The sequence below is a fragment of the Saimiri boliviensis genome, chromosome 3, assembly GCF_048565385.1.
Source record: "Saimiri boliviensis isolate mSaiBol1 chromosome 3, mSaiBol1.pri, whole genome shotgun sequence".
Classification (NCBI taxonomy): Eukaryota; Metazoa; Chordata; class Mammalia; order Primates; family Cebidae; genus Saimiri; species Saimiri boliviensis.
This window is the reverse complement of record NC_133451.1, coordinates 137,205,737-137,224,943: the sequence shown is the minus strand read 5'-3', so window position 1 is coordinate 137,224,943 and position 19,207 is coordinate 137,205,737. Positions and strand designations below refer to the sequence as shown.

The following is a 19,207-nucleotide window of genomic DNA, read 5'->3' as shown; positions in this document are numbered from 1 at the left end:
ATGACAAAAAATAAATCTATTTTCTTTGATTTAAAAAACAATTTTCCCAAAAAGAAAATTCAACAAAGTTTACCATTGGTTATCTCTGGACTGAGGAATTGAGGACAACTTGCTGTCTTTTCCCCAGTCTTTTCCAGCTCTTCAACAATGACATGACTTGTATAATGAAAATGATAAAAAATGTGTTTACCTTTATAAAAATAAAAAATTTTGTATCTCAACCACAGAAACCATTCTGAAACACTAAAGCCTTAACTTATGAGAGTCAAACAGCTGTTAAAAGACAATTTCTTGTGGAGTCTACATGCTATTGTCCTTTCCTAAAAAGTTCATAATCTACATCTACACTGTCCACTAAGGTAGTCACTAACTAATGAGCATCTGAAACGTGACTAAGTCCAAATTCAGATGTCTTGTAAGTATAAAATATACATTGATTTCAACGATTTAGTATTAAAAGAAGAATTTTAAATATCTAAGTCTTCATAGTTTTCATACTGATTACATGTTAAAATAACATTTTGCATATATTGTGTTAAATAAAATATATTAATAAAATTAATTCAGCTGGTTCTTTTTTGCTTTATTAACATAGCTACCAGAAAATTTAAGTTTAGATATCTCACTTGCATTCCATTGGATGATGCTGTCTCAAAAGGAGTTCAAAGGGCTTTCTAGGGGCTTCATTTGAGTCTTCCACTGGTCCCCTTTTTCTTATGTTTCAAGAAGCACCATTTTTCTCAGAGCATTTCCTGCAATGGAAAATACTATACACACCAAGGAGAATGAAACAAGCGATAAATTTAAGAAGTGACTAGAAGGGAAATCTTTCTTTCACGTTTCCTACAACTCATACTGTAATAGGAATTCTCAATAAGAAAATCTGCATTTTGAGATTCTCAGGAGTAGGGCGGTTTGTTCTCCAGGGGATGATATAATTTGAATATTTGACACTTCCAAATCTCAAGTTGAAATCTGATCTCCAATGTTGAGGATGGGGCACAGTGGGTGGTGCCTGGAACATGGGAACAGAGTCCACATGAACAGCTTGGTGCTAGCCTCAAAAGTAATGAATGAGTTTCCCCTCTCTAAGTTCTCATGAGAACTAATAAAAAGAGCTTGGCACCCCTCTCTCTGTCTCCTTTCCTGCCTCACCATGTGACACCTGCTCCCCTTCACTCTCTGACACGAGTAGAAGCTTCCTGAAGCCCTCACCAGAAGCAGATGTTCTGACATCATGCTTGTTATACAACCTGTAGAACCATAAACCAAATAAACTTCTTTCTTCATAAATTAACCAGCCTCAAGTATTTACACAAAAACAGACTTGGACAGGGGGTATGTGACAGGTGAAAAGCCTCAGTAACACTACACAATTGTTTAGGAGCTGAGAATGTCTAGTTGAAAATCACCTCTGTTTATGGTCCTACAAAGATAGTAAGTAGAAACACGGATTTCGGAGCATGTAAGCCATGTATAGTTTAAAAGAGCCAACTCTGGATATGCTGGAGAAAACTTAAGGCAAAACAGAGGTCAAGAACATCTAGGTAATGTGCTTAGAAAGCTCCAAGAAGAATCCTTTTACCCCTACACTAAAGGAATATATCTAATAAAGAAACTAGGATTTCTCTAAGAACAAATAGGTCTGAGGAAAATATAAAAATTAAAAATAGCTTGTCTCCATCTCCTCTTTATTCCACACTGCTTAAAATACTAAAAAATGCAAACTAATTTATAGTAACAAAAAAAGCAAATCACTGATTGCCTGGGGCAAGGGTGCAGGGAAGGACTTAACTGTGAAGGGGCATGAGGAATCTTCTGAGGGTAATAGAAATGTCTTGTCATTTACTGTATATAAATTGTATCTCAATAAAATCAACTAAAAATAAATAGGAGGGGAAAAAAGCAATGACACTTTACAAATCACCATTTGCCCGTGGCAGTCACAACATAGTTGCCATTCCCTGTACATTTGCAAACTCAGTCATGGCAGTTTATAGCGCCATAATTCTTAATACATTCTGTACACCTTCTGGTACACAAGTCATGCTTACTTCTTAATTTTAAATGTCCTATAAAAGACTATACTATGATTCCACATTGAAACAAAAAGATGTTAACAAAAAAAGCCTACAAACACAACAGTGGAAAATAAATTTAATATTTCTGAAGTAAATATTGCAGTTGGAGGAATAACCACAATTCTTGGTTGTTTTTGTTTTTGTTTTTTTTTGCAAGGCACTATCCAAGAAATAGTGCATTTTATCATATTTTTTCTTCCTTACTCATATATAAAATAACAATTTGTCTTATATTTTAATCCAGCATTTTTCTTCCTTAGTCATATACAACATAATGAGTTGGCCACATGGCAAGAACATGGTGGGGTATGGGATGGGGGGCTTTAAGGAGCTCAAAGTGGTCCCTGGCTGACAGCCAGCAAGCAAACAGGAACATCAGATCTAGAAGCACAAGGAATTGAATTCTGCCCACAACAAGTGAGCCTGGAAGAGAACTCAGAGCCTCAGAACAGATAGCAGCCCCAGTTGACTCCTTAATTTCAGCCTAGTGAAAACCTGAAAAAAGACCCAGCTAAACCACACCCAAATTCCTGACCAACAGAAACTATAAGATAAGCTGCTAAATTTGTGTTAACTTGCTGTAGAGCAGGGTCCACAACTGGTACTGGTCTGTGGCCTTTTAAAAACCAGGCCGCGGCTGAGCATGGTGGCTCCTGCCTGTAATCCCAGCACCTTGGGAGGCCGAGGCAGGCAGATTACGAGGTCAGGAGATCAAGATCACCATGACCAACATGGTGAAAGTCCATCTCTACTAAAAATACAAAAAAATTAGCTGGGCGTGATGACACATGGCTGTAGTCCCAGCTACTCAGGAGGCTAACGCAGGAGAATTGCTTGAACTCAGGAGGTGGAGAATGCAGTGAGCCGAGATCATGCCACTGCACTACAGCCTGGGCAACAGTGTGAGGCTCCATCTCAAAAAAACAAGAAAGAAACCAGGCCACACAGCAGGAAGTGAGCTGCAGGTGAGTGAGCATTATGGACAGAGCTCTGCCTCTGGTCAGATCAGCCGCAGCACTAGAGTCTCACAGAACAAACACTATTGTGAACTGCACATGCAAGGGATCTAGGTTGTGTGCTCCTTATGAAAACCTAATAATGCCTGATGATCTGAAATGGAACAGCGTCATTCCAAACCATTCCCCTCGCCTGCCTGCCCTTTCCCCAAACCCTGGAAAAACTGTCTTCCACAAAAATGGTCCCTGGTGCCAAAAAGGTTCAGGACTGCTTCTGCAGACAATGGAAAACTAATACTGTACAGATGACTATTTAGATTTGAGGAAATATGGTTTATATTATTTCTTTTAAAGGCTGCAAGTCTTTATTGTATCATCAAAACAACTAAAACTTCACATTATTTTAAGTGATATAATTCAATTTCACAAGTCAGCAGGATAAAGGGTAATATTCTCAACACTTTACAGGTTAAAAAAAATTTGCAACTTCTAAGAACTTACTTCTTCCACCAAGCAGGCAAAACAATACTATAAACTTAGTATGGTTGTTTCTGCCTTTTTTTGTGTGTCGCCCAGGCTGGAATGCAGTAGCACCATCTTGGCTCACTGCAGCCTTGACCTCCTGGGTTCAAGCAATCCTCTGCCTCAGCCCCCCAAGTAGTTGGACTATAGGCATGCGCCACCACACCCAGCTAATTTTTGTATGTTCAGTAGAGACGGTGTTGCCACGTTGCCCAGGCTGGTCCAGAATTCCTGAGTTCAAGCGATCCACTCACCTCAGCCTCCCAAACTGCTAGGATTACAGGCGTGAGCCACCGTGCCAGGCCATTTCTGCCTTTCTAAACCAATGACATACCAAAACAAAAGCCCAACCTTGGTCCTTATCCATTTCCAAAGAAGTGTAAATAAAGTTGGATGGGTGATTATTTTTTAAAAAGTTAATTTTGAGATCTAGCATGGCCACATTATTGGGGGCAATCATCCCGTTTCTAAGAACGTCAGTAAACTTGGCTACTTAAAAAAAAAAAAACAGAAATCTGAGTAAAGTCTACCGTCTAATTAATGGTATAAATTTAAAAATGGAATAATAATGCATGCTCTGCCAACCTCATAGAGTATATAATTAAATGCCAATGAAAATAGCCAGTACTTCTATAGCTCTTATTGCATGCCAGGCACTGTTCTATAAATAATATGTAAGAAATAAATTTACAGATGATATAGATAGTATAGAATAAACATTAAGGTTCCAGGCTCTAGAGCCAGACTACCTGGAAACAATCCCAGCTCCACTATTAACTAAAGGTGGGACCTTGACCATGTTTAACTTCTCTGTGCCAAATTTTCAGCTATAAAATAGGGATGTTAACAACACTTACCTCATAAACTATTGTAAGGATTAGATGAGGTAATACACACGAAGGACACAGAACAGCACGTCACATAATAAACACTCAAATATTGATATCAATATTGTTTGTATAAGGGTGCCATATTAACATTCACTTCTAAGAAAGGAAATCTGTAGTAGATGATGTCAGAGGATACTAATGAGCCCAAGACTTAAAATCCAAAAATCTTGAAGTGCTTATCTGATTCCTTCTACCCAACCCCTAAATTCTATTTACCAGAATTTAGTTCCACTTAGGCATTTTTAATCTTTCATAGTACATCATTCAGCACTCTATAATTATTTTTTTCTTTTATTCTTCAAGACAGAGTCTCGCTCTGTCACCCAGCTGGAGTGCAGTGATGCAATCTTGGCTCACTGCAACCTCTATCGCCCAGGTTCAAGCAGTTCTCCTGCCTTGGCCTCCAGAGTAGCTGGGATTACAGGCACGTGCCACCATACCCGGCTAATTTTTCTATTTTTAGTAGAGACAGGGATTCACCATGTTAGCCAGGCTGGTCTCAAACTCCTGGCCTCAAGTGATCTGCACACCTCAGCCTCCCAAAGTCCTGGGATTACAGGCATGAGCCACCACACCCAGCCTACTATTTTGTTTATTTATTTATCTGAGACAGGGTCTTGCTCTGTCACCCAGGCTAAAGTACAGTAGCAGGATCTGGGCTCAATACAGAGTTGAACTGCTATAATTAAACCATCCTCCCACCTCAGCCTCCCAAGTAATTAGGACTACAAGTGCACATCACCACCCCTGGCTAATTTATTTTATTTTATTTTTTGTAGAGACAAGGTTTTGCTCTGTTGCCCAGGCTGGTCTACAACTCCTGGCCTAAAGCAATCCTCTCACCTCAGCTTCCCAAGTAACTCGGATTACAGGTACAACCCATCACCCTCAGCTCCAGCACTCTATATTTATTATTTGTATGTAACTTTTGACAAAATTTTACAAAAACATATAATTTAAAATTTCTGGAAAGGGCAAAGTTCAAATGTATTTAACTGTAGTTACAGTATTTTAAATGAAACCAAGAGAAAAATCTTTCACAAAACATTTTTAAGGGCCAACCCCTAGGTTTAGTTCTTTATAAGGTAACAAAACTACAAAAACTATTTTAAATATCCTAATGAAAAAATAAAAATACAGATATCAAACTATGTTCTCACAGTATTAATTAAATATGAAACAGCTATAAATAAACTCACTGGGTAAGGAATGGTTCTACAAAGTATGTAAAAGAAGAAAAAATAATTTTTTTAATTGCAAACACCAAATCAGCAAATAAAAATAGTTTAAGAAAATAAATAAAGCAAATATTCCAAGATACCCCCTGACTTAAACAATTTATACCCAAGAGACTAACAAATGTGGATTCTCAGGTTTTCTGCTACACTTTACAAGGATGGCAAACCACAGGTTTTCAAATCCTAAATATTTGAGGCTCATCCTCTACCCAAGAATAATCTCCTTCAAAAGATTTAACTCTCATTAAAAAACACATTTCACACATAAAATCAGTTTCCTCCATAATCTTACACAGATTTTGCCTAAATAAATTTCTTCTACTGCTAACATAATGTATCTGGGACAACCGTCATGATGAGGATTCCAAGAGCAAGACTAAAAAATGCAGGTTAGTGCAAATCAATTCAAATGACAGACTTCAATTTTACAATTACTTTGTATAACAATATAAACTTGTGAATTGCCTCTCCACGAGTCTGTTAAACTGCCTTCCAACAGGATGATTTTCTATCATTTTCCCCTCCTATGTCAGTACAACTTTCCATTTTCAATAAAAACTTAAGAGACAACAGGCATGACTAAAAGCATAGACCATGGAGTATGACAGATCTAGACTTGAATCCCTGTTGTGCAAGGTAAAATTCCTAACTATGTGTTCTTGGACTTTTCTCTACATTTGTTTCCTCTGTTATAAAACATCAGTAGCTATTTCATATGAACGGCTGTGAGGAGTAAGTTAAATAATGGTTGTAAAAATCCTTTGCACAGTTCCTGACACACAGTAAACATCCAATACATGGTAATAATGATGATCATGAATTACAAAATCTACATTCTTATCTTCCAGATTCATAACCCTCTCCTTTCTCATTAATTCTTTATAAATAACTGGTGGGTAAAAATCAATCATTATCAAAAGAAAAAGAGACCTAGTAAGTCACTTCTTCACCTCTAGTTGTTCTCTTTCTTTCCTATGCTTCAACAGCCTCAGTCATTACCCATACTTAAAAGTACATACTCACTTTATTTAGGCTCAAATGTTCAAAGGAGACCATGGGTTTTATTTAACTCTTTTACTTAAAGATGGCTCCTCCATGATGTAAAAATGGTACTACATATTCATCTTTCCAACACACTCAACACCAGAATGGGGCCATGGGTAAAAAAGAAATAAGCCAAAAGCATCATTCGGGAAGTATCCATTGGATCAAAGTTTCACTACTGAATCAAATAGGAAGGTACACTCTAAGAATAAGATGTTCCAAAATATCTCAGCTACTTTACTTCTAGAATATGCTTTCTAGAAATGCAGAAGAAAAAAAGTTCACATGAAAATTTTTATCAACTCCTGAGATTTGCTCCTAATTCATCAATAAATATTTGCTTAACACCTATGGGCAAGCACAACACTTAAGCACTTGGAAACAAAGGTGACAAGATAATGTGTGGTCTCCCCTCCCCCAGCCCCCACAGAAATTATTTAAAAGCTTTCCAGTTTTTTGTCTCTTCCATTCATTTGTTAATATACTATATGTCTACAATGTGGCAGGAATGTTAGGTACTTGGCAGAGCAGGCGTTGACTAAGACTAGACTCTTACCGTCAAAGAACTGACAGACCAGTAGAAGAGACAAATACAAATAAGGATGTTAAGTGCTAGAAAAACCACAGATACTGTGGGTAACCAGTGGAAAAAAATAACTCTAACTCTACCTATATTAATCAGGACACACTTCCTAGGAGACCAATATTTAAGTAGGGTCTGAAGAAACAAACGTTCCCAGATGAAAAGAACAGAATATTCAAAGCAGAGAAAACAGTAAGGTGTTGAGACAAATATACATGAAAGACTATAAATGTACACACACATACAAATAGACATTAAAGTACATACATGCTGTATATACATGGACACACAGCCAATGTTTGGATACAAGTGAAAAGAAGTCATCTGAACCACAAAATACAGAAAATAATGCGACTTCCCAATTCTCCCAAAGATAATACACAACAAACCCTATAAATAGCAGAAAAGTCAGTAAGTACATTCAAATTCCGGCCTTAGGGTATTAAGGCTGAATTCTCTCCCAGAAATAAGGGGAGCATGGAAAGAGTTCTGAAGGGTACATTGGATCTGGACTAGAAGGGATCCTAGCAAAGAAGAGTCAATTCAAGCGCAATACAAAGAAAAAACAGAAGCAAGGAAATCAAGAGTCTCCTGAAATGGACAAGGCACAGTAAGGGTCGAATTTTTGTTTTTTTTTTTTTTTTTGAGACCGAGTCTCGCTCTGCCGCCCAGGCTAGAGTGCAATGATGCAATCTCAGCTCACTGAAACCTCCATCTCCCTGGTTCAAGCAATTCTCCTTGCCTCATACTCCTGTAGCTGAGATTACAGGTGCATGCCACCACACCCGGCTATTTTTTTGTATTTTTAGTAAGGGTCCAATTTTAAACAATTAAGGGGAAAGGAACACATAGAAAAACAAGGTCCTAAGTTAAAGAGCCCTTGACATGGTAAGCAATAAAACCTAAGGAAAAAGGGAGCACTCAAGGTTTCCCCCAATAGATAATTCCATTAACCTTGATACCTGTTTTTTAAGTGTACATTTGAATTTATGAATACATATTATGGCAATCACATCTCATAAGCCCTCTATTCTCAATATATTTTTATGTGAACAGTTTACCATTAAAAAAATTAAATGAGTAAAATCCATCTGGAATCTTTTCCCAGTTTTTGAAAAAAGTGTAAGCACTTTTAGATTAATTTTGGAGTAATTTCCCTGTAACCTTAAAAAAATATAATGAAATCTACTAACCTTCCCACATGTCTTTTAAACTGAATGTTCAATGAAGCCTATCCATGTCTGTGACTCATCTTTATCAATAACCAGCATTTATACAGAATATAAATGGCAAAGTACCTCATACAAAGGAACTATCCAAATGAGAAACAGAGTTTAATCATAGAGCTGGGTTTCCTAATACTGCTTGGCAGGGCTGGCATTTGGACCAGGTAGTTTTTTGTTGTGGACGCCGTCCACCTTGTTTACACCTAACCTCTGTCCACTAGATAGCAGTAGCATCCTTTCCTCTCCCCACTCCCCTAAATGACCATCAGAAACATCACCAAATATTGCCAAATGTCCCCCGGGGACCCTGTTATAGATTGTTATATGCTAAGCACTGTTTCGAGCTTCTCATTTACTTCCTTTAATACTAACAACAAAGTATCCATGAAGCAGGTAGATATTATTTTTCCCCTCCTTATAAAGAAACTGAGGGAGGTTAAACAACTTGCCAAAGGTCACACAACCAGCAAGTAGTAGGTAGCCTGTACTTGAACCCAAACAATGATGGCTCAAGTTCCTGCTCCTAATCACTGTTGAGCTAATGACCCAGCATTTATCATCTGCTACTTGAAAAGTAGTATTTTGAATCTTATCTAAAGTAAAAACTAAAACTACCACCACAAGTGAAAATTGAAAGTTCACAAATTCAATTCAGGAAAAATTAACAAGCATTTTTAAGCACTGACTATATGCACAGCATCAACTTTTAGGGACTAGAGTGGTTCAAAGAAGCAGCTACCATTTATTAAGGATCTGGCTGCAGGATCCCTTTCACACATTATCTCTTTGAGATCTCACAACATCCCTGGGAGGTATTATCTTTTTCTCAAGAGAGAAAGCTCAAGGTCAGAACAGAAAAGTGGTCCCTGACCTAAAAACTTTCACAATTTAATTGAAGAGACAGAAAAAAATTTTTTTACGAAAATAAGCAAGTATGTCAGTGAACAATAAAGGGTGGAAAACATAAAATATGAGAAGGGAAAGTATACAGTTAGACTAGTCAGAAAATACTTCTAAAAAGAGGCTTCTAGCATCCCCTCCTAAGAAAATGGCATAGATGAGCAAGAGAGGAGAAGCTGGGGAAGAGCAACCTCCCTCAGAATGATGTGCAATATAAGTTTTGGGGAAAGTTTTCAGATTGCGATTTTAAGTAATAAATGAAGGAAATGATGAAGATATCATTTAAAAGTCTGCCTTAAAATTAGAATAAAGCTAAAGCTGGAGAAAATAGGCTAGTCTATGATAGGCTTTTAGGGACCCCTACCTCCATACACTCTCAAGCACAGCAACAGGAATAATTAGAAAATATTTAAAGGTTAAGACTGCTAGATTTGGTTAATGAAAGCTTAGACAAAGTCCAACAACCAAATTTCATGAGTGACACATCATCTATTTTGTTTTGTGTATTTTGTCTCTCCTAACCAGAAAGTAAGTTTCAAGACAGCAGGTATTTTTATGTTTTGCTCATTTAGATCAATGCCTGACATAGTAGGTGTTTAGTAAATCTGAACTGAATCTGATGCTGAATAAAGGCAGTATTCAAAATAGTGACACATTTAGGAGCATTGAGAAAACCAGCACCCTCACAGAAATAATAACTTAATACTGTAATATTTCTTTATTATTATTGCAGCAGCTAACATTCATTGAATGCTAACTTAGCCAGACACTGTGCTAAAGACTTACATGCATTATCTCACTCAATCCTCTTAATTACTCCACGAGGAAAATAGGTACTATTATTATCACTCCAGTTTTACAAGAAACACACATGGAATAAATAACTTGCCTGAGATCATAAAGCAGCAAAGCTAGAATCTGGGTTTATCAACTCCAAAGCTTGCCTCTCAGCTACTATGTCACATATAGAATTACAAGCACCCCTCTCAGACAAAGCTAGTGAAATAGGGACAATGAAGAAAAAACAACAGAACAAAAAAAAAAAAAAAAAAAAGAAAGAAACTCCTCTGTAAGTTAAAAACTCTTTGGCCATGCCCTTCTCCTAGCAGGTGTGGTAGTCTCCCACCCTAAAATAACACTGATTATCCCCTACAAACTAAACCTTCAATGGTTTAAAAGAACCCAAATGTTGAAAAAGTATGAACAAAAACCAATCATCTAATCATCATTTCAAAGGGTGGCAGATAACAAGTGGTAACACCCCATGTTCACAACCCAAAGAAATAACAGGGTGTGACCTCTGACTAAGACTGACCTCAAAACGTCCAGAGCCACTCTCCTTGGTATCTGCCTCTTCTTCCCTCCTTCCTATATTGTCTCTGTCCCCACCTCTGTACAACCAAATTATCTTCTGCTCATTTATAAAAAAATGAAAATTTTGTTTCTTCCTCTAAATGTCTAAATCTGGTAATATAAAAGTTTAAAGCCGGGCGCGGTGGCTCAAGCCTGTAATCCCAGCACTTTGGGAGGCTGAGGCGGGTGGATCACGAGGTCGAGAGATCGAGACCATCCTGGTCAACATGGTGAAACCCCGTCTCTACTAAAGATACAAAAAATTAGCTGGGCATGGTGGCACGTGCCTGTAATCCCAGCTACTCAGGAGGCTGAGGCAGGAGAATTGCCTGAGCCCAGGAGGCGGAGGTTGCGGTGAGCCGAGATCGCGCCATTGCACCCCAGCCTGGGTAACAAGAGCGAAACTCCATCTCAAAAAAAAAAAAAAAAAAAAAAAAAAAAAAAAAAAAAAAAAGTTTAGTATTTCTCTGCAGGAAAAAAAAATCTGCCTGCATAACATTCAGTAGAAAAAGGTTTCCCACTCACTGTATAAGCATTCCAATTTATACTGTCAAATTCACACAGCAGTCAATTAAGAGACCACCAAACATGCAAAAGAAAACTTACAACCCAAATATTTATCAACACAACCTTCCAGTATTACATAGATAATAACCAGAAAGAAACTAAATAAACTGGAGAGAACATGCTCTTCTTCCCAACTAGTAACTTACTATAGTCTTTTTTGAAAACCTCTGAAATGTGAAGACCCTTGAAGCATAATTTAAATCGTTACCAACAAAGAAAAATATTTAAAATATATATTAAAAACATTTAAAATGCTGACACTTATTTAAACTAGAATATTCATTACTCACCTACCCACCTGCTAGATCCACTGGCAGACAAACCACTCTAATTTCTACATTTACACCAAAATCTAAAGCAAATTTTTCTTAAAAGAAGGAGTCATAGCTAGCAGGATAATCAGTGCTAAAGAGTATCTCTTTTTTTTAACTTTTACTTTAGGTTTGGGGTACATGTGAAGGTTTCATAGGTAAACACATGTCACGGGGACTGTGTTGTACATATTTCATCACCCAGGTATTAAGCCCAGTACCCAATGTTATCTTTACTGCTCCTCTCCCTCCTCCTACCCTCCCCCTCAAGTAGACCCCAGTGTCTCTTGCTTTCTTGTTTTGTAAGGTTCTTATCATTTAGCTCCCACTTATAAGTGAGAGCATGCAGTATTTGGTTTTCTGTCCCTGAGTTAGTGTGCTATGGCTAGTAGCCTCCAGCTTCATCCATATTCCCACAAAAGACATGATATCCTTCTGTTTTATAGCTGCACAGTATCCCATGGTGTATATGCACCATATTTTCTTTATCCAATCTGTACTGATAGGCATTTAGGTTGATTCCACATCTTTGCTATTGTGATAAGTGGTGTAAGGAACATTCATGTGCATGTGTCTTTATGGTAGAATGAATTATATTCTTCTGGGAACACACCCAGTAATGGGATTGCTGGGTGGAATGGTAGTTCTGCTGCTAACTCTTTAAGGAATCGCCATACTGCTTTCCACAATGGCTGAACTAATTTACACTACCACAAACAGTAAGTGTTCCCTTTTCTCTGCAACCTCACGAGCATCTGTTATTTTTTTACTTTTTATAATAGCCATTCTGACAAGCGTGAGATGGTATCTCATTGTGGTTTTCATTTTTATTTCTCTAACAATGAGTGATACTGAGGTTTTTTTTTCACATGCTTGTTGGTAACATGTATGTCTTCTTTTGAGAAGTGTCTGTTCATGTCCTTTGCCCACTTTTTAATGGGGCCATTTTTCTCTTGCAAGTTTAAGTTCTTAAGGATGTTGGATATTAGACCTTTGTCAGATGCATAGTTTGCAAATATTTTCTCCCAAGACTATATCTCAATCTTGTTTTTCTTCTTTAGATTTTTTTCATATACCTTAGATATACAGTTCTATTCAATAAACAGACTATGAAGGAAGGCATACCAAAACTGTTCTCAAAATAGAAATTCTCTCCAAATACAGAAACAGTCAAGAAGCATCTATTTCTTGTATCGGCCAATAAAACACTGATTATGCCCTGCTTGAAGAAAACGTATTTCTGAAAACCGATCTTGTATGTAACAAATACTAAGCACAAAAAAAAAAAAAAAAAAGGAGGAGAATTTAAGAAACCCACATACTAATTATTTGGGGAAAAAACAAAAACTAAAATTAAGTAGTTAAAATAGAATCATGTAAATAAAATTATTTCAATCTTAATTTGAGATGTAAATGACACAGATAAAACTTCTGTTCAACTTCTTAATGATTTTTTAAAGCTTTTTATTTCCAAGGGTTAAAGAGATGGGCAATTTAAAAAGCTGATAACTGAATTAGATCCTGATATTTCTAAATGGGCAATTTAAACCACAGTCACTATCAGAGATAATCACTAATTATTCAAAAAAGGACTCTTTTCTGGTCCATGCACACTGAGATCTTTGAAAATAAATTCAAATTCCAGTTATGTTCAAATCAGTCTTTCTTTTCTGTTATTTAAAAAAAAAAAAAAAAAAAAAAGCACAACAGGGTTGTTGGGCACGGTGGCTCACACCTGTAATCCCAGCACTTCGGGAAGAGGAGACAGGCAGATCACGAGGTTGAGAGATGGAGACCATCCTGGCCAACATGGCCTGGTGAAACCCTGTCTCTACTAAAAATACAAAAATAAACCGGGTGTGGTGGCACGCGCCTATGGTCGCAGCTACTCGGGGTGCTGAGGCAGAAGAATCACTTGAACCCAGGCGGCGGAGGTTGCAGTGAGCTGAGACTGTGCCACTGCATTCCAGACTGGCAACAGAGCAAGACTCCGTTTCAAAAAAAAGCACAACAGTTCTGTCATTTCTTTAGTTTTTAATAAAATGCTAATGAAATTTTAGATGCTTTTGAAAACACAGAATTACTTCAGTATTATTTGTCAAACTCAAGGGTTGAATTTAAATGGTAGGCAATATATGGCCTGACTTAAACCTTCTATCTACAGCAGGCGTCCCCAAACTTTTTACACTGGGGGCCAGTTCACTGTCCCTCAGACCATTGGAGGGCCGCCACATACTGTGCTCCTCTCACTGACCACCAATGAAAGAGGTGCCCCTTCCTGAAGTGCGGCGGTGGGCCAGATAATTGGCCTCAGGGGGCCTCAGGGGGCCGCATGCGGCCAACGGACCGTAGTTTGGGGACGCCTGATCTACAGCATACTTTACAAGAACTAACTGCCTGCCTGTTGCTGGCTCCAGGTAGACCTATTTTCAACCATTACTATTTTTAGTGAAGCAACTCCTTCTCAGACCTAGAGAATGTCATGCAAAGGTATATTACCCCCATACACTCCCGTAAAAAGCATGCAATCCTAAAAGGCTGTTAAAAAATATATACATTCAGCTGGGCACAGTGGCTCACACCTGTAATCCCAGCACTTTGGGAGGTCAAGGCAGGTGCATCACCTGAGGTCCGGAGTTAACAGACCAGCCTGACCAACATAGTGAAACCCCGTTCCTATTGAAAATACAAATTTAGCCAGGCCTGATGGTGCATGCCTGTAATCCCAGCTACTCAGGAGGCTAAGACAGGAGAATTGATTGAACCTAGGAAGCAGACGTTGCAGTGAGCCTAGATTACGCACAACATTGCACCCCAGCCTGAGCAACAAGAGCAAAACTCCATTTCCATACACACACACACACACACACACACACACACACACATTCTGACTGGGCACTGTGACCCATGCCTGTAATCCCAACACTTTGGGAGGCTAAGTCAGGAGGATTGCTTGAGCCCTGAAGTTTGAAACCAGCCTGGGCAATACAGCAAGACCTTGTCTTTACAAAAAAAAAAATCTTTTAATTAGTAGGGTGTGGCGGTGCACACCTGTAGTCCCAGCTACTCAGGAGGCTAAGGTGGGAAGAGCACTTGAGCCCAGTCGAGGTTGCAGTGAACAAGGATCACGCCACTGACTTCCAGCCTGGTGACAAGGTGTAACCCTGCCTCTAAAAAAACAATTAATTTTATATACACACACACATTCTCTTAAGCATTGAGTAGATCAGGAATTTTTGTTAAATATTTAAAAAGTATACACACACACACACACAGACACAGACACACACACACACACACACACACACACATATACATACATTCTTCCAAAAACAAACGAGCAATTTGCCTTGAGACTTTACATTTGGTACCAATAATATATGTTGATGAATTCGTTTAAGATGTTGTGAGATGAAAAAGCCAAAGCCAGAGGATGGTGATCCTCTCAGAAAATAAGCTAAATGATATTAAAAATATTTCGTTGTCTTTTAGTATTTCCTAAATTCCAGAGCAGTCATGCAGAAATGAACATCTAACACAACACTAGGTACATGTGTACACACACACACACACACACACACAGAGAGAGAGAGAGAGAGAGAGAGAGAGAGAGAGAGAAAACGTGCTATCTCCTTCTTACAGCCAGATTTCCAGTAGCTATCTTCCAGCTGGAAAGAAAGGGCAGAGGTGACACAGCATAGCAACAGAAACTGCACAGTATCTCACTGATCCACTAGCTGTCCCTTACGTCTGATGGGGGAAGAGCAGAAGATACTCAAGCAATAAGGTCTCTTGTGCATTTCTCTTTATTTCTGGTTTTCAACTACTTGCATGGCAGGATAATACAAGAGAAACACTGGCTCCCATATTTTCTTCTTATAAGCCTTCTGTTTTACAGAAATCAAGTGTTACTCAAAAATTGTAAAGGCACACTTTAGAAAAATTTTGTTAAATGTTGTTTTAGTTTGTCATTCCAATATCCAGATCAAGTGCTCAGTGAAAACTACAGATGCTCCCTCAAATGTTTCACAATTCTGAAACTGTAATAGGAAGAAATTTTAAATATACTTGCATGTAAAAATACAATTACTAGAAGGTATGTATCCCATAGTGTTCAGAAAATATATATCCCCTAGTGTTCAGAAAATGTCACATACTTTGAGACAATAAATTCCATTTAAATATACGGTAAAGGTATCACGAGAAGTATCAACAAGGTATCATCAGAAAGCAGTAAAAACATAAAAATACATTAAGACATAAGACAATGATATTAAGTGATATTAAAAATATTTGTAAAGTCTTTAAATATTTCCTGAATTCCACAGCAGTCATGGAGGAATAAACATCTAGCACAATACACTAGGTTCATGTACATACACACACACATATTGTGTGTGTATGTGTTGTGTGTGCATACATTTTTCCTCATTATACTTAATGGGGGGAAAGTCTAAAAACAGAACAATTTAACAGCAAGAATTCATTATTTAAAAGCAACTGTACTTACCTTTTTGTAATGACAATTCAGCTACACTAAAAAAAAAAAAACTAATACACATTTTTCCCTGGTCCACTGAAAGTATCAACAAACTAGAATAGTTCTGTTTGGAGTATTTGCAGATATGAGATAAACACCTTTAAAAGACCTTTATGTCTTTTAAATTGCCACCTATCCCTAGGGTTAGAACAATGATAAAATTACTTGAAAAGGCAAAAATTAAAGATTTTTAAAAAGATTTTTAAAAATCCTTCCCAAATAATAGGAAAGCAACTTTATAGTGACCTTCTAAAAGACATACTAACATTGTCAGACTATATACTTTTTAAAGGGAAAAAGAAAAATTAAAAAGTTAATTGTTAGTTCAATTTAAGTAGCAATTAATATGTAGAAATACTATATGTAATATAAAGTAGGTTTCATACTAACTAAAAAGTGATCATAATTGCAAGAGTAGTCTCCACCCCTGCCATAAACAAGAGAATTCTAAAATAAATAGGATTTATGAAACTAGAGTAAATATACCATCATCCAATGTTGGTATCTGCTGACATATGAAAGAAATATTCTTATTTTTTGAGACGGACTTTCGCTCTTGTTACCCAGGCTGGAGTGCAATGGCGCGATCTCGGCTCACCACAACCTCCGCCTCCTGGGTTCAGGCAATTCTCCTACCTCAGCCTCCTGAGTAGCTGGGATGACAGGCATGCACCATGCCCAGCTAATTTTTTGTATTTTTAGTAGAGACAAGGTTTCACCATGGTCTCAATCTCTTGACCTCATGATCCACCCGCCTTGGCCTCCCAAAGTGCTGGGATTACAGGCATGAGCCACTGCACCTGGCCTTGTTTCATTAAATAGGTTTTCTAACACTGATTTTTCTCTTTGCCTTCTGCTTTATGGTATTCCATATGTCACACAGTCTTTGCTTATTTATTTTTATCTGACTAGGTTATTTCCAAAGACCCGTCTTCAAATTCTGTGATTTTTTTTTCCTTCTGCTTGATCTAGTCTATTGTTCAAACTTTCAAATGTATTTGATTTGATTTGATTAATTCTTCAGGTCCAAATTTTGTTTGGTTCTTTTTTATTATCTCTATCTCTTTGGTGAATTTCTCTCATTCATGTCCTGAATTGTTTTCTAATTTCGGGTATTGTATTTCTGTATCCTCTCATATCTCATTAAACTTCTTTAGAATAAACAATTTGAATTCTTTTTCTGGAATTTCATAAATATCTTTTTTTTTTTGAGACGGAGTTTCGCTCTTGTTACCCAGGCTGGAGTGCAATGGCGCGATCTTGGCTCACCGCAACCTCCGCCTCCTGGGTTCAGGCAATTCTCCTGCCTCAGCCTCCTGAGTAGCTGGGATTACAAGCATGTGCCATCATGCCCAGCTAATTTTTTGTATTTTTAGTAGAGACGGGGTTTCACCATGTTGACCAGGATGGTCTCGATCTCTTGACATCGTGATCCACCTGCCTCAGCCTCCCAAAGTGCTGGGATTACAGGCGTGAGCCACTGCACCCGGCATATGAAAGAAATATTCTAATATTAACTGTAATGTAGAATTCCACAAAGTGCACTACACTTTTTTGAAACACAGTTTCACTCTTGTTGTCCAGGCTGGAGTGCAATGGTGCGATCTCGGCTCACCACAACCTCCACCTTCTGGGTTCAAGCAATTCTCCTGCCTCAGCCTCCTGAGTAGTTGGGATTACAGGCATGTGTCACCACGCCTGGCTAATTTTTTGTATTTTTAGTAGAGACGGGGTTTCTCCATGTTGGTCAGGCTGGTCTTGAACTCCTGACCTCAGGTGATTCACCCACCTCAGCCTCCCAAAGTGCTGGGATTACAGGTATGAGCCACGATGCCCAGCCCGTGAATTACACTTTCTGAACAATACATTTGAGAAAGATTCACTCTTAAAAACAAAGCAATGCTGGCTGGATGTGGTGGTTCGCACCTGTAATCCCAGCACTGAGGGAGGTCCAGGTGGATGGAATGCCTGATTTCAGGACTTGGAGACCAGCCTGGGCAACATGATGAAACCCATCTCTATCAAAAACACAAAAATTCAGTAAGGCGTGGTGGCACATGCCTGTGATCCCCACTACTTGAGAGGCTGAGGTGGGAGGATGACTTAAGCCCTGGAAGTGGAGGTTGCAGTAAGCTGAGATAACACCACAGCACTCCAGTCTGGGTGACAGAATGAGACCCTGTCTCAAAAAATTAAAAAAATTTAAAAAAATTAAAAATATATATATATATAAATATATATATATATAAATATATATAAATATATATATATATATATCTCAAAGCTTTTTAAAGTACACATTTAAATGATTTAAGTGATTTGTTAAGATATACTACTACTTGAAATTAACAAAAAATAAATTGCAGAGTCAATAATTCTACACGTTGAATTAGTCACTGCAAGAGATTAAGACTTTAAGAGATAGCAGTATCAAACTTTAATGTTCTTATAATTTGACTCATTCAAACCAACCATAAACACTTCTAATTTTACATACATACGAAGTAAATGCTTTACATTTATTTTCAGAAGGTTTCAAAAGTATGCCCATAAGCTTCTTTACAGATACATTAGGCCATGAAACAAAGTCAGTGTATCACTAAATGCCAATTGTGGTTATCTTTAAGTAATAACTGCAGGTAGTCCCTAATTTTTAGCTGCATCCCTTTAGAGATGGCATCATCTCTGTCCTTCAGTCCATAGTTTTCTTCACTATGAAGGCAAAACAAAAGTATTTTGTACAGTAGAGTATGTGTTTTATGCAGAATCATTTTAAATAGCTCAGAGAAAAACATCTCATCTAGAAAACAGAGACCACCAAAAATAGCCACTCCTGGCTTTGCAGTGTAATAAAGCTGATACTGTTTGTTGGTGGATTTGGCAGTTGTCTATACGAGGGATCCATAAACCTCGGCCTAAGGGCCAATTGGAGCACAGCAACATTCGTTCACTTCAGTGTTGTCTACAGCTGCTTTCACACTATGAGAACAGAATTG

At 37.9% G+C, this 19,207-nt stretch overlaps 1 protein-coding gene across 3 annotated transcripts in view; it reads right to left on the bottom strand.

The window, feature by feature from the left end:
- Positions 1-19,207, bottom strand: part of FBXW7 (F-box and WD repeat domain containing 7) — a 227,986-nt gene that overhangs the window by 203,503 nt on the left and 5,276 nt on the right. Inside the window, exon 1 of one of the 3 annotated variants that reach the window (XM_074396822.1) lies at positions 627-18,443. The exons of the other annotated variants lie outside the window; for them this stretch is intronic. Within the exon in view, the coding sequence (XP_074252923.1) occupies positions 627-632 (6 nt within the window). The 5' untranslated portion in view covers positions 633-18,443. Of the gene's footprint in view, positions 1-626; positions 18,444-19,207 lie in introns of those variants that run through there. 3 annotated transcript variants of the gene reach the window in all.